The sequence below is a fragment of the Biomphalaria glabrata genome, chromosome 8, assembly GCF_947242115.1.
Source record: "Biomphalaria glabrata chromosome 8, xgBioGlab47.1, whole genome shotgun sequence".
Classification (NCBI taxonomy): domain Eukaryota; kingdom Metazoa; phylum Mollusca; class Gastropoda; family Planorbidae; genus Biomphalaria; species Biomphalaria glabrata.
In genome coordinates, this window is record NC_074718.1 from 23,447,612 (window position 1) to 23,469,632 (window position 22,021).

The following is a 22,021-nucleotide window of genomic DNA, read 5'->3' on the forward strand; positions in this document are numbered from 1 at the left end:
GCAGCTGTATAAAACCTATATTAGCTTGCCTTGCCTAATTACTTGCTACTACCTGGGAACATAGCATTGCTACAAAGTCAATTTCCGGAAAGATTGTTAATGTTGCTGTGCAGCTTTGTTAATAAACTCATTTATGTAGAAGATTGTTACTGTTAAAGCAAAAATACTGAGGCCACTTATCAAGGAAGTCCTTTTTCTCTGTATTACTTTATAGAAAAGATGTTGTTCTGTTGTGTAAAATTAATTATTATTATATGTCTAAAATACTATTTGACGAGACAGAATGGAGGCTTAGGATGAAATCAGTCACTTTTTCCTTTTCGTACTACCACCAAGAGCAATACATTATGTCCCCTTTAACCATAAAGTGACAATGACAATGCCAAGTGCTTAAAAGGAAACATAAACTAATTGGATACAATCACACTACAGATTTCCCTTTGTTTCGTTTAATTTTTTTGGAAAATGTCTACAAGATAAGATAACTTCAATTCAGTTTGACTACAATTGACAGCGTTGTCAAACTAGTGGATATTAAATGAATTGTAATTTCTTGACCACTCATGTTTTATTTTTATTTTTTTGAAAATGACTACAAATTAGTAGAAATTAAATGAACTGTAATTTGTTGACCACTCATGTTTTATTTTTAATTTTTTGAAAATGACTACAAATTAGTAGATATTAAATGAATTGTAATTTCTTAACCACTATTGTTTTATTTTTATTTTTTGAAAATGACTACAAATTAGTAGATATTGAATGAATTGTAATTTCTTGACCACTCATATTTAATTTTTTTTTTTAATTTTTTTTTTTAAAATGACTACAAATTAGTAGATATTAAATGAATTGTAATTTCTTGACCACTCATGTTTTATTTTTATTTATTTTTAAAATGACTTCAAATTAGTAGATATTAAATGAATTGTAATTTCTTGACCACTATTGTTTTATTTTTATTTTTTTTTTTAAATGACTACAAATTAGTAGAAATTAAATGAATTGTAATTTGTTGATCACTCATGTTTTATTTTTAATTTTTTGAAAATGACTACAAATTAGTAGAAATTAAATGAATTGTAATTTGTTGACCACTCATGTTTTATTTTTAATTTTTTGAAAATGACTACAAATTAGTAGATATTAAATGAATTGTAATTTCTTGAAAAAAAAAAAAAAAAAAAAAAAAAAAAAAGAATAAGAGACCGAGCCTTTTCAAAACAATTAGATCAATTATAAGACATCAGTTAGGCCAGGGAAGGCGCGGTGGCTGAGCAGTAAAGGCTTGGCTTCCGAACCGGGGGTCCCGGGTTCGAATCCTGGTGAAGACTGGGATTTTCAACTTTGGAATCTTTGGGCGCCTCTGAGTCCACTCAGCTCTAATGGGTACCTGACATTAGTTGGGGAAAAGTATAGGCGGTTGGTCGTTGTGCTGGCTACATGACACCCTCGCTAACCGTAGGCCACAAAAACAGATGAACTTTACATCATTTGCCCTATAGACCACAAGGTCTAATAGGGGAACTAGTTAGGCCAGGTTCACATCTAACTTTACATTCACTTACACCTATCCTTTGATATGCGGGACCGTTGGGGCACTACACAAGATCTGTTAACCTTCTTTCTCCATTCTTATCACTCATTTGTCTTTGATATAATTTCATTTGGATGTTCTTTCTGAAAATATTGAAGCCTGCCTGGGTGGACCTCTTCGGGGGCCGATTTTGAATTTGTTTTTCCACACAAACTGTCTTTTGTAACCTTGTTATTTTTTTTTCTATTTTTCTTGTTATATCAACTACTCTGTTCTCCTCTCTTGTATTTATCAACTACTCTGTTCTCCTCTCTGATATATATCAACTACTCTGTTCTCCTCTCTGATATATATCAACTACTCTGATACTCTCTGATATATATCAACTACTCTGTTCTCCTCTCTGATATATATCAACTACTCTGTTCTCCTCTCTGATATATATCAACTACTCTGTTCTCCTCTCTGATATATATCAACTACTCTGTTCTCCTCTCTGGTATATATCAACTAATCTGTTCTCCTCTCTGATAAATATCAACTACTCTGTTCTCCTCTCTGGTATATATCAACGACTCTGTTCTCCTCTCTGATATATATCAACTACTCTGTTCTCCTCTCTGATACATATCAACGACTCTGTTCTCCTCTCTGATATATATCAACTACTCTGTTCTCCTCTCTGGTACATATCAACTACTCTGTTCTCCTCTCTGGTATATATCAACTACTCTGTTCTCCTCTCTGATATATATCAACTACTCTGTTCTCCTATCTGATATATATCAACTACTCTGTTCTCCTCTCTGGTATATATCAACTACTCTGTTCTCCTCTCTGATATATATCAACTACTCTGTTCTCCTCTCTGGTACATATCAACTACTCTATTCTCCTCTCTGGTATATATCAACTACTATGTTCTCCTCTCTGATATATATCAACTACTCTGTTCTCCTCTCTGGTACATATCAACTACTCTGTTCTCCTCTCTGATAAATATCAACTACTCTGTTCTCCTCTCTTGTACATATCAACTACTATGTTCTCCTCTCTGATATATATCAACTACTCTGTTCTCCTCTCTGGTATTTATCAACTACTCTGTTCTCCTCTCTGGTATTTATCAACTACTCTGTTCTCCTCTCTGGTATTTATCAACTACTCTGTTCTCCTCTCTGGTATTTATCAACTACTCTGTTCTCCTCTCTGGTATTTATCAACTACTCTGTTCTCCTCTCTTGTATATATCAACTACTCTGTTCTCCTCTCTTGTATATATCAACTACTCTCTTCTCCTCTCTGGTATATGTCAACTACTCTGTTCTCCTCTCTGATATATATCAACTACTCTCTTCTCCTCTCTGGTATATATCAACTACTCTGTTCTCCTCTCTGGTATATATCAACTACTCTCTTCTCCTCTCTGGTACATATCAACTACTCTGTTCTCCTCTCTGGTATGTATATATCAACTACTCTGTTCTCCTCTCTGGTACATATCAACTACTCTGTTCTCCTCTCTGATATATATCAACTACTCTGTTCTCCTCTCTGATATATATCAACTACTCTGTTCTCCTCTCTGATATATATCAACTACTCTGTTCTCCTCTCTGGTACATATCAACTACTCTGTTCTCCTCTCTGGTACATATCAACTACTCTGTTCTCCTCTCTGATATATATCAACTACTCTGTTCTCCTCTCTGATATATATCAACTACTCTGTTCTCCTCTCTGATATATATCAACTACTCTGTTCTCCTCTCTGATATATATCAACGACTCTGTTCTCCTCTCTGGTATATATCAACTACTCTGTTCTCCTCTCTGATATATATCAACGACTCTGTTCTCCTCTCTGGTATATATCAACTACTCTGTTCTCCTCTCTGATATATATCAACTACTCTGTTCTCCTCTCTGATATATATCAACGACTCTGTTCTCATCTCTGGTACATATCAACTACTCTGTTCTCCTCTCTGGTATATATCAACTACTCTGTTCTCCTCTCTGGTACATATCAACGACTCTGTTCTCCTCTCTGATATATATCAACTACTCTGTTCTCCTCTCTGGTACATATCAACGACTCTGTTCTCCTCTCTGGTATATATCAACTACTCTGTTCTCCTCTCTGATATATATCAACTACTCTGTTCTCCTCTCTGGTACATATCAACTACTCTGTTCTCCTCTCTGGTACATATCAACTACTCTGTTCTCCTCTCTGGTATATATCAACTACTCTGTTCTCCTCTCTGATATATATCAACTACTCTGTTCTCCTCTCTGGTACATATCAACTACTCTGTTCTCCTCTCTGGTACATATCAACGACTCTGTTCTCCTCTCTGGTACATATCAACTACTCTGTTCTCCTCTCTGGTACATATCAACTACTCTGTTCTCCTCTCTGGTACATATCAACTACTCTGTTCTCCTCTCTGTTCTCCTCTCTGGTACATATCAACTACTCTGTTCTCCTCTCTGGTACATATCAACTACTCTGTTCTCCTCTCTGGTATATATCAACTACTCTGTTCTCCTCTCTGGTACATATCAACTACTCTGTTCTCCTCTCTGGTACATATCAACTACTCTGTTCTCCTCTCTGATATATATCAACTACTCTGTTCTCCTCTCTGGTACATATCAACGACTCTGTTCTCCTCTCTGATATATATCAACTACTCTTTTCTCCTCTCTTGTATATATCAACTACTCTGTTCTCCTCTCTGATATATATCAACTACTCTGTTCTCCTCTCTGGTACATATCAACTACTCTGTTCTCCTCTCTGGTACATATCAACTACTCTGTTCTCCTCTCTGGTACATATCAACTACTCTGTTCTCCTCTCTGATATATATCAACTACTCTGTTCTCCTCTCTGATATATATCAACGACTCTGTTCTCCTCTCTGATATATATCAACTACTCTTTTCTCCTCTCTTGTATATATCAACTACTCTGTTCTCCTCTCTTGTATATATCAACTACTCTGTTCTCCTCTCTGGTACATATCAACTACTCTGTTCTCCTCTCTGGTACATATCAACTACTCTGTTCTCCTCTCTGGTATATATCAACTACTCTGTTCTCCTCTCTGATATATATCAACTACTCTTTTCTCCTCTCTGATATATATCAACTACTCTGTTCTCCTCTCTGGTATATATCAACTACTCTGTTCTCCTCTCTGGTACATATCAACTACTCTGTTCTCCTCTCTGGTACATATCAACTACTCTGTTCTCCTCTCTGATATATATCAACTACTCTGTTCTCCTCTCTTGTACAGATCAACTACTCTGTTCTCCTCTCTGATATATATCAACTACTCTGTTCTCCTCTCTGGTACATATCAACTACTCTGTTCTCCTCTCTGATATATATCAACTACTCTGTTCTCCTCTCTTGTACATATCAACTACTCTGTTCTCCTCTCTGATATATATCAACTACTCTGTTCTCCTCTCTGGTACATATCAACTACTCTGTTCTCCTCTCTGGTACATATCAACTACTCTGTTCTCCTCTCTGATACATATCAACTACTCTGTTCTCCTCTCTGATATATATCAACGACTCTGTTCTCCTCTCTGATATATATCAACTACTCTGTTCTCCTCTCTTGTATATATCAACTACTCTGTTCTCCTCTCTTGTATATATCAACTACTCTGTTCTCCTCTCTGGTACATATCAACTACTCTGTTCTCCTCTCTGGTACATATCAACTACTCTGTTCTCCTCTCTGATATATATCAACTACTCTGTTCTCCTCTCTGGTATGAGACTTGTACACGTTATCCCTTGCACTTCCAATTATCGGATCAAGGTGAAACTTTGAACAACACATGAAGTATTCGGAAAAATAATAAACAACTATTGGAGCATTAATTAATTAATTAATTTTGTTTTATATATATTTGCTTTGTTTTTTTTTTTTTTAGTTTTGTCCCTCTTAATGAGTTTTAAGAAATGTTTAAAGTGTTTCAGACGTCGTTAAACAACATGACAGTATAATGTAGAATATGTTCCGTAATAACGTCTTTAAGGTCTAAAATAGAGCACGGGGGGGGGGGGAGCACCATGAGCTGACCGCACCGGGTGACACTCAACATAGTGATGCCACTGTGTTTGACGAATCACATGTGACATAACTACGGTATACGCGGTATACGTATGCTACGCCGCTATTTAGTGACGGGTGAACACTTTCTGAAAGACACAGTGAGAGACGTGTTAGCAAACCAAACCAGCCGGAATGGAAGAGAACAATGGAAAGGCAACGTGGCTCAGACGACTGTTGGGGATACCAAAGTGACTGAGGACACAGTAGTGGCTGAGGTACACACTGCTGCTGGAATACACTGCTGCTGGTACACACTGTTGCGCATGCCTGGAGAGTGAGGGAAAGCGCGGGTGCTGAAGGAAGGGGGCATGGTTGGGCGACGTATAGGGAATTATATATACAGAGACGATTAATTGTTTCTTTTTTTTTCTGAAGCCGCGCTCTATAGAGAAATAACTTTTGTAATTTCTATTACTAAAAATTGGGGCAATTCGCGTCTGACACATATATCATTTTTTACGTTCAGCTACATTGCCCATTACCAATAGTTAATTAACTAGTTGGTATTTTAAAAAAAATTGATTCTTGTTTTGTCAGGTAAAAGAAATAATTGTGCTAAAATTCAGCTTGATCCAAGAATGGGTGTGGGAGAAATAACGTGTAACTTTTTACCAACAGAATAAGCTGTTTAAAAAAAAAAAGACTTGTACCACAGCGGTGTTCATATTACAGCTCGGCAATGGTGACAGTGTTTCGTTGACAACGGCGATGATAGATACATGAAACTCAGATCCCACAAACCAGCGGCACACTGTATTGGATTGTGGAGCACTCGGGTAGTTGGGCGTTCTCAGGAGGACACTGTTCTCGACCACACCTCCACACAAACCTGAAGTAGGGGAGACAAAACAGATATGAATCAAACCCTTTCATGGTCTTCTTTTTCATTTTTGGCGAAATTTTCTATGCAGTTTCGATAGAGAAGAACAAATAAAAATCCTTTTTTAAAAAGCAAAGCTTATCTAGGGGAAAGAACTCTTCCCTTACAACTATATCTATCAATAATATAGAAGTTTTTCTCCCTTATTCGATTTCAAAGAAAATAATTGATTATTAATTAATAATTGACTAATTAAAAAAAATTGATTAACGTTTTTTTAGTTGCAATAAATAATTATTTGAAGTATCAACTTGATCAGAGAATGCGTGTGGGAGAAATTGCGTTAACAATTATTTAAGGGGACTAAACTCTACCGATTTAGCCTTACATGTGAATACTGAAGGATTAATTTCCCTTGTATTTATCAAACAAAATAATTAATTACCAGTAATTATTTGACTAATTCATTAATTTTTTAAATTGATTCATACATTGTCTACGTCAATGAATAATAGTGCAAAGTTTCAACTTGATCCAAGAATGGGCTTGGGAGAAATAACGTACAAACAGTTTTTAACAGACAGACAGACAGATAGAAAGACAGGTAGACAGATAAACAAAGTGACTTGATATAAGCTATGTAAAACGTGACATTTATTAAAGGTTTATACCTTCATATACAGCATTGAATCCAATAGATGTATTTTCATAATCACTGTAAAAAACAACCTGAATCTGATTCTCCAAGGAGGTCACTTGAAAAGGTGTTGTTATGTAACCACAGTCAAAAAACAAGACGCTCTCAGAATCTGTGACCTAGTTTACAGGTATACAAAAAAATGGAAAGGTCGGAATCCTTAAACTTTAAATATTTTAAAGCAATGATAAGAATTAGACATTCACCTCTGACCTGTTGACGGTCTCAGCCTTTTGTTTTCAATGGAATCTCGTACACTAACAGGCCCGCCCATTCTTTGATGTTGTCTTCCCATCGCTTTCTCTGTCTGCATCTTCTTCTTTTCCCTGGTATTGGCTTCCTAAACAAAGGACTTGGCGAGTCATAAGGACCTTTGGATATGGCCATCAAGTTATAGTTTGCGTGTGTTTTTTGACATCGTGGGACCAAATGGTCATTGTGATCCTGTTTTAAATCTCCGCATTTGTGATGAGTGACCTCGTCATTTCTTATATGCATTTATTTCACTGTAACGTATATTATTTCACTGTAACGTATATTATTTCACTGTAACGTATTTTATTTCACTGTAACGTATATTATTCCTGTAAATATTAATTTCCTTAGCACGGAATAAGTATCTAACGATTTATCCGCATGCATGGGTCTACACATGCCAACCACACCATATTATTTTATTGAAATATTTTCCATATTTTAGTTCGGAGACTTTGTTCCAGCTAAAATATCTATTAATATTCCGACGTACATCATCCATTGATCGCCCCTTTTTCTTTTCTCCATACTCTATTATACAGAGTTATTATAGCTTTCATATAGCGCTACTTTCATGCTTATAGCATGCTCAAAACGCTTTTGGTCCAATCTCAGTTGTGGACCAGTGGGGGGAGGGGGGTACCTAGGAGTTGGTTTTCCGTGCTGCCTTTAGGCGCTCAGTAAACACAACTCTGCCCGAGTGTCGAACCTCCAGCCCCCTTCTAGGTAGCCGAGCCAAGCCAAGTTCAAGCACTTGGCCTCTCGACCACGCTTCCCATTAAAGGTTAGTATATATTAGGATAAAGGATATTAAAGGTTACAATTTATTCTGTTAGTTAATATATACACTATGATGGCTTGCCTAAGGGACTTGACCATTCTCATTATTGGAGTTATTACTTTGTTAGCACCCTGTCAATGTTCAATGTTAAACATAGGTTTAATCAGATTTATTCTGAAGATCTCCCCTGAAGGGCCTCTGCACCGCCATAGTGTCATCAAAGCTAATCTGTAGATATAATTCTCTACGTCGCCCAACCATGCGGGACACCACGCACGCACACTGACTCTCTAATTACGTACGTATTCCATTTTGCACATTACTATACAGACACATTCATTGTTCTATAAGCAATGAAAATGAGAACGATTACAGCATGGAAAGTGTTGCATGAGCTAGCCAGGAAAACCAGTGACTTGGCAGAGTTTTAAGTCATTGGTTAATATGCATGCCTAGATGCATGACGCGTAGGACGTAATCATCTTATTTTTTAAAGTAACGTCTATATTTTATAGGATAAGATTAAAACCCTTAATTGCCGTAGTCGCAACTTTCATATGCAATAGTCCCAAGCGGAATATACTCATGTTTGCTCTACGATAACCTACCTCTACATAGTCATCACACTCATTTTCATTACTGTTGAGATTAAAAGTTTTAAAAGTGATTTGGATTTTTGCCGCACTGGGAATATTAATGACCCAGATGCATCGCTGATTGTTGTCATACAGACCACTGTCAAATCCAGGGCTCTTAAACTCTGCTGACCAATTCGACATAGTGGCCGGTTCGGACGGGGTTGAGCCACACTCTGATTGAAAAAATGCATAAAAATTAATCCATTTTATAACTAGTAAAGACTGCTAAGCTAAAATACAAGGAATTTCCTTTTAATGATTACAATTCCTCTATTCAACTTGCAAATTCACTGGACCTGGGAAAATCTGGAGACTGATTTTGAAAACGGCTAAAGATTTTCCTAAAAATTTGACAGTTTGATGTTTATCTTTGGGAAAAGAATGACTAGCATACGCCGTTATTTTGCAAGGCCGGCCTTAGGCAAATGCATGTCGTGAATTTGTTTATTTGATTGTCACCCCTAGTGTTTGTTTACATTTGTAAGACTGTCTACTGACCATTTTTCGTGTCGTGATCTTTACCATGTGTAATTGTTTGTCATACAGTGTACAAAAACATGTTTTTTGTTATGTTAAAGTACGACAATTTATTATACTGAATTTATGAGGTGTGGTATTGATTCTAAGCATGGATAGACTGCTTCGACCGGAAAGTTTGATGTTGAACCTACCGCACCACAAGCATCAGAAAAGTGGTTACACTGGTATGAAACCTTTCAAAACTTTTTGTCTGTTGTTACCATAGAAAACATTGATAACAAGAATCTATTTATAAACTACATTTCGCCATCGGTGTACCAGATGATAAGTGACAAAGGAACGTATGAAGATGCAATTCAGTCACTAATTAACATCTACATTCAGCCTAAGAATGAAGTATTCGCAAAGTACAAGTTAGCCACGTGTGGACAGGAACAGGGTCAAAGTATTCACGTCTTTCTTCAAAAACTCCGCAGTCTATCCAAGGACTGCAACTTCAAAGCCGTGACAGCTCCATACGTGATGCATTCATCACAGGGATTGCCTCCAACAGCATTAGAAAACGTCTCCTAGAGAAAACAGATTTAAAGTTGAAGGATGCATTTGAGGAAGCCAGAGTACTTGAACACGCCTATCAACATTCGTTATTGTACGAGTCACAGTCAGAAACCACTAGTGGGGCTACTACAAATGCTATAAGAGAACACTCTGCTGATTCTGTCGCTCCCCAGCTGCCTGATCTACGAGCCTCAGTTACTTCGGCTAAAAAAAAACAAGAGGTAAACGCTACATCTAGCAAGTGTTACTACTGCGGCAGAGTGCCCCGCACGTGAAGCAACATGTAATCTGTGTGACAAGAAGGGAAATTTCCAGAGATCTTGCAAATCAAGAAAATCTACTGCATTTGCCCTCGCTACGTTGCACTCTTTAGGACAAGGAAAATAAAACCTCGTTGATTCTTCTCAATGGGGTGCTACTTAAAGCTCTGATAGACACTGGAAGCTGTGAGAGTTATGTATCATCACGAGTTGCCAGAAGACTCAAATGGCCGATAAAAACGTCCGTGGATAGAATATTTATGGCTTCTACTCACTTGTCTCGAGTTACTGAAGGCCATATCTTAGGTAATATTCGACTCAAAGATGAAACATATAAAAATATTAAACTGTCACTTTTAGATGGATTATGTTCAGATGTAATTCTAGACTTAGATTTCATAAGCCTGCACGAGAATCTACAGATTCACTTTAGTGGAAAGAGACCACCTCTGTGTGGAAGTACTCTTAGACCAGCTAAAGTAGAGGTGCCTAGTCTTTTTGGTAACATCTTCAAACTGCACTCCATTGGCAACTAAGTCACGCAGACACTCACTACAGGACTCTAAGTTTATTATTGATGAGATTCAGAGACTACTCAAAGAAGAAGTAATAGAACCTTCAAAATCCCCCTGGCGGGCACAGGTTCTAATAACATCCAATGAGAGGCACAAAAGACGGATGGTTATTGACTATAGCCAGACGATAAACAGATTTACGTTGTTAGACGCCTATCCCATGCCAAGAATGGATGAATTAGCAGAGAAGATAGCACAATTTTCTGTCGATAAAAAACACTATGGACCTCAAAAATGCTTATCATCAGATCCCGATTAAAGAAGAAGAAAGGCCGTTTACAGCTTTGGAAGATGGGGGTAGATTTTACCAGTTTCGAAGAATTCCATTTGAGTCAAAAATGGAGTGGCTTGTTTACACCGAACTGTAGATAAAATAATCGACGACGAGCAACTAGAAAATACATTCGCTTATGTGGACAATGTGACCACCAGTGGACATGATACCGAATCTCATGATAGAAACCTGCAGAGATTCTTCAAAGTAGCTCAGAAGTATGGTATTACCTTCAACGAAGCTAAAAGTGAGATCGGAACACATATGGGATACGAAATATCTAAAAATCAGCTCAAGCCTGACCCAGAAAGATTCAGAGCCTTGCGGGAATTAAATACTCAGTCGAACCTGCGAGAATAGAAACGAATAGTGGTCCTGCTGGATTCCTAATTTCTCAGACAAAATCAGCTTGTTAGCTAGAAATAAATGCAACCTATGCGACCGCAGTGGAACCCGCACTTTCAAAGAACCCGCGCTAATTCTAGGTGTAAATTATGAAATTAAACCATTTTATAACTTATAACAGAATTCCCACAGCGTCCTGATTTACCAGGAGCTCCTTGAAATCTCCTGAAATTGCAAAATATACGAAAAAGTCATGGAAATCTCCGGAAATTATTAAAATCTTTTGAAAATTCAAAAAAAAAAATTAAAAAATTTCCTGAAATATAAAAACAAAAAATTGTCATGTTGGGGTGTCATTCAATATGGAAAACGCCAGTCCTACTCGTGATGCAAAAAAAAAAAAGGTATTATGCATTACCCGAAATTGTGTAATCTGGTGAAAGAAGCCCCACTTTCGAGTCACCAAGTACATTCCAACAGGCTACCACAGTAATACGAGAGTGGGTACATGAAAAATGGTTGAAATCCTGGGATGACTCCAACACTTCCTGGGGAGTCTGGCAGCACATGCGTCGCCCAAATCGAGAGGACCCGTGGTGGAGGCTAAAAAGGTCGGAACAAACAACAATAGCGCAGTGGCGTACGGGACACTGCCCATAGGTGCGTACTTCGCCCGGTTCCGGCCAAATTTTGATGCCCGTTGCCGACACTGTGGGGAATCAGAAGAGACGGTGGCGCATGTCTTGCAAGAGTGTCCGCAGCTCCGCGAGCTGCGGGAAGACGTATCCAGTGGTTCACTATGTTTGTATGGAAGCTATGAGGCACTAGGCCAAACAGCAGAGTTCCTTACCAGGGCACTACGGGAGACCTAGGTCTCCCTGCCTTGTCACCAATTGGAGTTCATCTCATGTGAAAGAAGCTTCTCACGCCTCAAACTAATGAAGAATTACGTGAGATCAACAGTTCTCGAAGATAGATTGAAACATTTGGTAGTTCTTGCTATTGAGCGTGATCTATGTAGGAAACATATTTTTTATGATATACTGTATGACTTCGAGACACGCAAGGCTCGTAAAGTAGTTCTGTACGTAGTAAAGAATGAAATAAATGCAAAGATGAATTTATTTTCTAATACAAACTTTTAAATTTCACTTATTATCCCTACCCAAACTTGGACCCGCGAAATCTTTGTACAGTCAATGTTACGTGTTGTCATTTGTGCAGTATTGGCTTTTACGTTGGATTGTCAAGTTCTTTGTGTTTTAGTGTCATGTGGTGCAGTTTGCAGAGAGCCTGGATAGTGATAGCCGTTACAATATATATATATATATATATATATATGGAATATTATTTATTGTTGTTGAAACATTGTTATACGATTATTATCATAAACTTTAATTATTTTCTCTACTACCTATAAAATGCTTCCTAATGGCATGCGTTTCAAATAGCCTCTGACAACCAGTCCAACTCCTGGCCTTCACGTGTGGCTCAGATATTGAGTCCGGCGGAACTGTTCTCACTAACAGAAGAAGGGACAAAGGCGAGTACATGGCGCCTTAGCCAGTAAGCTTTGGGCATGATGGGCTCGTTAGCTATGGCTGGAGAAGGAAAACTCTGAATTCAAAGCTATGTTGCCTTGCAGCTATACCAAATCATGAGAAAGGCTTCGGGAGTCAACCCTGAGGAAAAATCAGGAGATTGCGACCCTAAGGCAGATTGCAGCACCCAGTGCTACACCCTGGCAGAACCTGCGACGTAGCTGACCCCAAACTGTATCGGCACTGCCGTTCCTATAGATACATCTGTTGCGTGGAGAGGGGGGAACTGTTGTGTGGGCGACGTCGTTCCGACCACAGCTAATTCCCAGGCATTTATCTCATTTCCATGAGATGATCCATCCATGAAGGAGGCCATAGTAGTCTACTATTTTCTAAAGCTAGATATTTCATATAGCGGTAGTTCCTGAAATAGTATGTGTCACGAGTCGGTAATGTGACCTAATTCGACCAGTTTCTAGAAGCCGAGGTCAGAAACACGTTAATTTTAGTCATCCAATGAGAGAAAGAGGTTAAGGGAAAAAAAGCATACGTCTGCTTCTAGAAGGTCACAGTTAATAAAATAATGAGGATAGAAGATTCTACGATTCTGGAAAGTACGGTTTAGAAAAGTATAAATTAGGGGAAAGTTAGCTAGTCGGGGACCTCGCATTGTAACTATATTTGCTTTGTAACAGTCTTGTGTTACAATGAGTTTAAACATTTGCTGGTCCATTAGATGAAGTTATACTAGTAAAAGTTTCCCCTGGGGTGTCATCCCCCCTCCGATAGGTGTCACCCGGTGCGACCCGCACCCCCACTGACGCCTAAGGGTTTAATTATATGTTTAAGCGGAAACTATAAAAAGACGTCCATCTAGATTCTCCTGCTATTAACAAATTATAGTTTGGTGCTAATGAATGAATTAAAATCCAATAAATATTGACCTAAAACACATCAGAATCCCACTATAAACTAGCAGAAGGTAACACGGCCGTGTCGCGAGACGTAACAGTGAAAGCAGGAATCGTCTCGCTGTCCAGATGCTATTTCACTACAAAGTGCTGAACAATGCGATGCAAATGTCATAAAACCTCATCTTATTGTAACAAGTCATGAATAATTCACTTCCTATAACACAGTATCAGATTTAGTTACTGGTTTTAAATAACGTTTTTAGCCTAAAGATATGTAATAACGAAATAAAAGCGAAATTTGAAGACATGACCGTTTTCTGGTGTCTTTGGCCAATCGTCCCTTGCCATAGTGTGATTCTAGCTGGGTATTTTTGTTTTCCTGTTGTTGTTTTTTTTTTTAATTAATGATACATTCGTTATTATAGTAAAGTAATAGCACTTTCAAAAAGTCATTAGCTTCATAACTGGGGAATTGTTTTTTTTATAAAGTTTTGTGTGTGTGTGTGTGTTACTTGTTGCTATGACCTGTGACATATCCCAAAAAAGGTGCTGACCTTAACATTATCAAAGCAAAGTCAAAACTTACTCATTGGGGGTCGAAATGTCAAGTGTATTTTCCCAATCCAGCGTTTGATAGTGTTGTTAATTGTCATTTTTAACTTCACTTGTCCTTGCAACAAGACCTCTTCACTGGAACATAGGCGGCTTTGCTGGGTGTTGTTGGAAAGCTTTTTAAAAAAGCAAGAAAAGACAACCTGATGCAAGATCAGAGCAGACGACAGTTCGCAAGAGTGTATGATTTTATCATTGTTAATATACTGACGGCCTGGGTTGAAACGAGTGTTAGTAGAGATAAATAGACTAGTAGAGAAGCAAATTAGAGCCTCGTTTGAGGAACAAAATGGAATCAAGGGCATGGAAGAAAGCCCTAACAGCCTGTAATAATCTGAAACTTTTTCTCAAGAGGTAGTTTTCGCATTGGCGGACACTCACCTTTAATTTTGTGGGTATCACCACCACCTTCATCTGTCCCTTAGTCCTTGGGACCGTTGGGGCACCAAACACGATCTAACGACCGCCTTTCTCCATTCCTCTTTGTCTTTTGCAGTGACTAGAACCATTTTAAATGACAGGCCCGTCAATTCATTTAATATTGTTTTCTCATGTATGGGTATATTCTCCAGGAAGTCCTCGACCGTATTAGTTCTGCACTAGCCAAATGTCTAAGAAAAGGGCTGCCGGAGAAAATTGGTGAAACGAATTTGCATCTGCTTCCAACCTTTTCAGAGAGAACAAAAAAATTGCTTTCATTTTGGCCTTTTGATTGGGAGTTTCCTTTGCTTGGGAGTTTCCTTTGAAATGGAGTTTCAAGAGCCGTAGTTTCAACCCTAATGACAATCACAAATTGACAGTTCGGTCCAACACATAGTGCACACCAACTTTTTATTTTATTTTTGGCCTCCTTCAGTCGTAGAACGACTATGGTTCATCTCGAACACCTTTTCATGTGACTGTGAGCACTATTTTGGAGAGACACTCCTGTCCACATATATTGCAGGTCAAGGTGGTTTTCGCTTTGGTGGTAGAGGAAACGGCCATTTTTCTACGGCACGCTTTTCTTCAAGAGCTGAGGCCCATGTTTTCTAGCTGTCTATAGCTTTCTTGGTCACCGTCTCTCTCCAACTAGTGCGGTCTAGAGCTATGTCTTCCCAATGGTCAGTATCAATGTTCACTGTTCACATGCAAACTATGTTTAGAATAAAATAAAGAAAAGGAAAACAAAAAGAAGCTACCTATCCAGGGTATTCGCTAGTTAGGACTACTCGCTGCCTCTTACCTCCAATGGGGATTGGTCGCAAGCAGGAATCTCCTTGTTTAACCCTTCTAATTGGAGCATGACAATTCTTTGGTCAGCTTCAATAAACCATAAGCAAATCATATTCCAAGTAGGTTTGTTTGGATACCCGGGTGTGAATAGAACCATACTATTGCTGATGTTGCCATCACATATACCTGCAGGAGACCACAAGCACAGAAAAGAACATTTCACAAGCATAGCAAGACGTTTTGGTGCTACATGTTTTAGTCCCAAGTATGTGTGTTAATTTTATCCTATACTCTAAAATAAGCTGTTCTTGTATGTATGTGTACATGTATGTATGTATTGTATATATATTTATATATACATTTTTATTTCGAAAACGGCTGTAACGATTTTCTTTAAAATTTCAAGGTCTACGTGTATAAAGAAAAAAACAAACTAATTCTGAATTATAAACCACATCAGGAAAACTCGAGATCGACCGTTATATCGGTTTGAAAATGTTTCAACATCAAGACATTAATTTTGGCTAGAATGTTTTATGAATGAAAATTTTCCGAATGATGTCAAAGGGAAACAAAAATTGACACTGATTACGTCACTTGGCTTACAGCATTACACTAAAATATTTCTTTACAAATATAAACAAGTTTTAATGAATCAATAGGCTAATTAAGCATTTGTATGCATTATTAACCTTTTCAACAATGTCAAAGCTATCTATACGGTTTTCCGCAATTAAGGTGTAAACAATAAAAAAAAACAACACTTAGACCACAATAACTAACCTCCCCAAGCAAATTTAATTTCATTTTTTTTTTCTTCCATAGTTCCATAATTAATAAATCTACATGAGAGTTTGTAATAGTCTTTGCATTATTAAAGTACAAAATAAAACGATAAATATTTATGAATTGCTTTGTGAATACTCTTTTCAAAGTGCATCTTTCATGCTTATAACTTTCACAGAGTCCAATCTATTTGGTCCAACAGTGAGGGAGGGGAGATCTGGGAGCAGGTTTCTGTCCTTTCTTTAGGGCCCCCCATGACTCAGCCACGCACCGTATACCTTATGACTTGAAGGATACATAAAATGTCACATAAAAGTGTTTTTCTTTCTTTCAAATGACGTGTAATATGGAAAAAACTAAACATTACAAGTAAAGAACTATACATTTAGACGCATGTAAATATTTTTATGTTTGATGGTTTTAAAATGTGCTAATTGGTGACTTCCTTCTCAGTTTGACTCCTTGTTAAGACTTATTTTGACCTGGTTAACAAATAGATATTATTGATAAATCTGATAGATCAAGTTTTCTTTTCAAAACAAATGACTAACTATTCCCAGTTTAGATAACTTTGAATAATTAACATAGTTCTGTTACGGAGGGACCAGGGCAATATTTTATTTTGCTGGTAAATTATTACAGTGTGATCAATCTTCGACGTCCACTGTCCCATACCAAAACAAAGGAAATGATTGTAACACAGCTTCTTGACGTCTTATTTGCTCACTTTGATAATGATTTCCAGCTCGTGGTCAATGAATTTGTGTACGCGGCGGCCTCTATATTATAACTATAAACCTTGGAAAAACCGAAAGTCCTGTTCTAGATATCACCCACACAAACCTACTCAGCCCCAAAGATCACTCTGAACGGACACCCCTTAACGTGGTAGATCTCTTCCCATAGATCAAGGAAGCATGACATCAAATAACGCATTGCTTTTAACGGAGGTTGATAACCGTCTGGTCAGAGCCAGTAGTGCTTTTGGGTGCCTACAGTGGAGAGTGTGGCAGAATAAATCGCTCCGCCTGGCAACAAAAACCAGTGTCTACTAAGTAGTGGTTCTCTCAACCTTTCTATATGGATCTGAGAGATGGGTACTATACAGAGAGACAACTAAGACTTCTTGAACGCTTTCAGCAAAGATGTTTGCCTTCCGTCATGGACATACGGTGCCAAGAGCGCCCCACAAACAGCGATGTTCTTGTGAATGACGGAATGCAGAGGCGTAGTGAGGATATTTGGCGATCAGTGCGCTTCACTTTATTAGCGCCCCACCCACGTTTTCAAGAAACATCACATAGTAATATAGGTTTACATATAGATTTCCTTTTATAATAAGAATACATTACATATATAACAATAGAATATATTAAGTAATTAAAATATCTACACTATACATGTATAAGGAATAATTATTAAAAGTAGCTTCTACAAAATATTAGACTGTTTCTCGTGTTAAAAGGGATACTAATTTCCCGTTAAGTTTCAGATTCACATTTAAAGGTAATGTTGTTGTTTTTTTAAATTCTATCTAGGTACAGTGTCTAAATCTATTGCAACAAATATCAAACTGCATAAAGTCTATGCTCTCCAAGCACGTTACAAGATGGTAGGCCTGTAAACGTTGGAACTCGATACTACTTGTTGTTCAGTTTGATCCACCGCTAATAATCATTTTTTTTAACTCCTTCTCTCCTAATTAACGATACTATCGTTGATTCGACCCCATTAAATAAAATTAGCTTTTGGTTTTATAAACTTGTATTTGTCTTATATAAAAAGAGCATGAATTCTCCTATAATTCTATACCAAAAGTAATGTTTTCTGATTACAAATAAAAATGTTATTAAAGTTGAATGATAACAGGGTAAAATGTACTATTGTGAAAAATGAACAATTCTATCAGAACTTTGACAATTAATTACGGAGATAGACAGAGAGTTAAAATGTCATGGAAACGATAAAAAACTGGTCCCATCTATTACCACAATGTCAAAATAAATTTAAGAGAGTTAAGCATTTAATATAAGAATTAAAGCATAAATTCTGAGAAATAAATATTTTAAACTTTTATTTGATTCGACCTCTATCATCACAAAGCTTATATGAACTCACTCTGTCTGTCTGGTACAAAGTTTGTATTTCTCCAACACCCAGTCTCGGATCAAGTTGACATTTTACACAATTATTTTTTGTGCCAGACATAACTTGAATCAATAAAACAAAGTAAACATTTATTTTATTAACTATTAGTTATTAATTATTTTGTTTGGCACTGAACAAGGGAAAGAAATCGTACTTGATAGATGTGGTGGTATAAGTTGAAGTAGTCCCCTTAAGTTAAGGAGGCTTGAGCCCTGAGTTCAAATTCAAGTCGTTTATTTTTTTTCCACTCATTTAAAAAGCGATCACGGTAACATTGACAGAGATACACCTTTCGGGGGGGGGGGGGGGGGCAAGGGGTTATCTCTGTCAATGTTACCGTGATAGTTTTTTTTCCCTTTCCCAACTGGTCCAGACAAGTGATTGCATCCATTATTATCTTATTTATTTTTTTCACCACCCTTAAATGTGTTCTTTCTCAAAACGACGTCCGCACAGTCGTGGACAACAACAAAAGGTCATGCCTGCCACCTACCTGTGTAAGTGAGTCGAAACCCCTTGTTGTCTTCGTCGTTCTCGTCTGAGTGGAAAGTCACGTTCACCGACGTTTCAAGTGTGGACACAAATTGGGGCGTTTTTCGGGAACCGCAGGTGAATACAAGTGTACTGTTCCCGGTGGAGATCTGGAGATTGGCAAAACTAGTTGCATAATGACATGACAGCTCAAGATTTTAACGATAAGCTTAGATAGCTAACGCATCCTACACTTTATACATGTACAGGGCGGCACAGGGCCAACTCACCATGCGTACCAATTTCTACTTCACTCAAATGGCCATTTTGAGATGTAGTGTCGCGCACTCGTAAAGGATGTGGTTAACCGTTTCAATGTCTTCCTGGCAGTGTCTACAGCGTGAATCGAAGTTTGGTTTAAATTTAACAAAATAAGCTCCGATTGGGCAATGTCCCGTTCTGTACCTCGCAATTGTCACCTGGTCTACTCTATTCAACTGCCACCATTCGTCTCAAGAAAAGATCTACAATATTAGCACTTTCAACAACAAGAGTATATGTGACACACTTTCACAATGATCGCGGTAGGTACAGAGTTAGAGATTGGAACAATTGTTACCATTGTCTAGGTCCATACCATACACACAGCCAGACAACCGCCCCCATTCAATTATACAGAAATGGATGGTTTAAAGATGACATAAAACCTCTTTTTATTTCTAATACTGGGTAGAATGCAAGTAGACAAAGGGTATACAGTCCACACTGGGGACCAGATGATATAACAGACCTTATAGTATAAGCATAACTGAGAAATACATTACGTCACAGACGCCATAGTATAAGCATAACTGAAAAATTATTTAGGTCACAGACCCCCTATAACATAGACAACACAGTATAGCTTATGTTAAGCACACCTGCAGATAATCAGAGCAACTCCCATTCACAGGCTCCTGCAAATCCGTATTCTCTATCGTCAGAATGATCTTTAAGGCACTAGGTAAGATGATATTCCAACGACAAAGTTGATTGTTTGGGTAGCCGCCTTCTAATAGACCAGGACTTGAGATTTTACCCCTCCAAGAGGTCAACGTTTCTACATCCTTCCCTGATGCACACAAGCTGTCTGAAGGTTTAGGAACTATTTGGAAAGAATAATAGAACATCGTGTAAAATATGTATGTATGTATGTATGTATGTATGTATGTATGTATGTATGTATGTATGTATGTATGTATGTATGTATGTATGTATGTATTTTTCTGTCTGTCTGCCTGTCTGTCTGTGTCTATCTATCTATCTATCTATCTATCTATCTATCTATCTATCTATCTATCTATCTATCTATCTATCTATCTATCTATCTATCTATCTATCATCTATCTATCTATCATCTATCTACCTATCTATCTATTTGTCTGCCTGTCTATCTATCTATCTATCTATCTATCTATCTATCTATCTATCTATCTATCTATCTATCTATCTATCTATCTATCTATCTATCTATCTATCTATCTATCTATCTATCTGTCTATCTTTCTATCTATTAGCCATCATTTCTATTTTTCTTTCCATGCGTACAGTACTTTAGTCAGTCTGTATTTAACATCATGTAGATACAGATTTAGATCTATAATCCTTTGTTGAAAGTTTAGTACTTACACATACAAATTAAGAGGAATCGAATTGCGGCGTAACTCTTCATTCAATCTAGACGAGATAGTAGTTCATTACTCAACATCTTGATGTCGAAACTTGAAACTGGATTTAGTCTAGGTCTGATTCCGACCTTAGCTCATGTTTTGTGTTTTGCGACACTAGATTCTAGTAGATCTACATCTAGATCTAGATACTAGATCTAGACTCTAAATTAATCTAATCTCATAATGTAGATCCCTACTCCAAAAAAAAACAAAAAAAAAAACACATTTAGAATGGAATGAAAAGGTCTCTAATAAAAATTATTGATACAAAGGCATTGATGCACTTCCATTAAAGCCTTAAACAGAGGCACTTCAATGCGGATGTTATATCGACAAGAAAGGAAAAGAATTAAGTCGACTTCCGTATGGCACCTTGCAAAGGAAATAATAGTTCTTTATGTACTACGGGACTGAGCAGCCACAGGAAATATTGCATTGTTCACTAATTTTCGGACTCGAAGACTAGACTTATATGTACTACTTTAAACCGGAGTTTTATGTCTCAAAGCTTTATCATGAGGTGCGTACCACGCGGTGCGCAGTGTATGTCTATAGTTATGATTGATTAAAAATATTTTTGTTGTAATTTAACTCAATAGAAGTGAGTTTTATTTGTTTTAAAATATTTTGTATATTTAACTTGTTTTTCTCTTTAAAAAGTAAAGATCTACAGTCTCCTCTAGTTCACTTCCCCCCCCCCTCCCTCGACCTAAATTAGCAACCATGCATCGATTTAATTAAAGTAGGCCTTTGCAGACCAATGGATGCTCTATCACGACTAACATTGAGTCACGCTGCAATCTCTGTCACATAATATTTGACCTCAAAAGTTATTCCTGCAGTTCCCCAGAACTTCTCCCCCCCCCCCTTTACCTGACCTTAGCCTCTGTGATTTTTTCCCCTTTTTCTAAACTGAAAAATGCACTTTAACGACGTCGTTTCTGTAACTTAGAAAACATGATTAATTAATTACTTTGTTTGGTGGCGAATAAGGGAGGCAATTTATATTTGACAAATGTGGTGGTAGGCCTATAAGTTGAATTACTTCCCTTGAGGAGGCTTGAGCTCTGAGTTCGAATTCAGGTCGTACAACTTTTGAAATAATGCATTTACAAAGCGATCACGGTAACATTGTCACAAATACCATCTTTTCCCAACAGATCCAGACAAGTGATAGGATCATAGCGTACTGTGAAAGTTAAAAGCATAAAATTGCGCTCAACAAAAACATTTGCTAAAAAATATTTCTAATCGCAA

General features: G+C 37.5%; 1 protein-coding gene across 3 annotated transcripts in view; it reads right to left on the reverse strand.

The window, feature by feature from the left end:
• LOC106050871 (uncharacterized) overlaps nucleotides 1-21,223 on the reverse strand; it is a 93,099-nt gene extending 71,876 nt beyond the window's left edge. For 2 of the 3 annotated variants that reach the window (XM_056038920.1, XM_056038918.1), the window contains exons 1-8: nucleotides 20,724-21,222; nucleotides 19,976-20,199; nucleotides 19,078-19,225; nucleotides 15,661-15,836; nucleotides 14,410-14,551; nucleotides 8,847-9,049; nucleotides 7,177-7,321; nucleotides 6,336-6,514 (exon numbers count right to left, since the gene is read on the reverse strand). In XM_056038920.1, coding sequence (XP_055894895.1) covers nucleotides 6,336-6,514; nucleotides 7,177-7,321; nucleotides 8,847-9,049; nucleotides 14,410-14,551; nucleotides 15,661-15,836; nucleotides 19,078-19,225; nucleotides 19,976-20,199; nucleotides 20,724-20,766 — 1,260 coding nt within the window. In that variant the 5' untranslated portion in view covers nucleotides 20,767-21,222. Of the gene's footprint in view, nucleotides 1-6,335; nucleotides 6,515-7,176; nucleotides 7,322-8,846; nucleotides 9,050-14,409; nucleotides 14,552-15,660; nucleotides 15,837-19,077; nucleotides 19,226-19,975; nucleotides 20,200-20,723 lie in introns of all 3 variants that reach the window. The other variant, XM_056038919.1, reaches the window with a different exon arrangement.
• Between the last annotated feature and the right edge of the window lie 798 nt (nucleotides 21,224-22,021).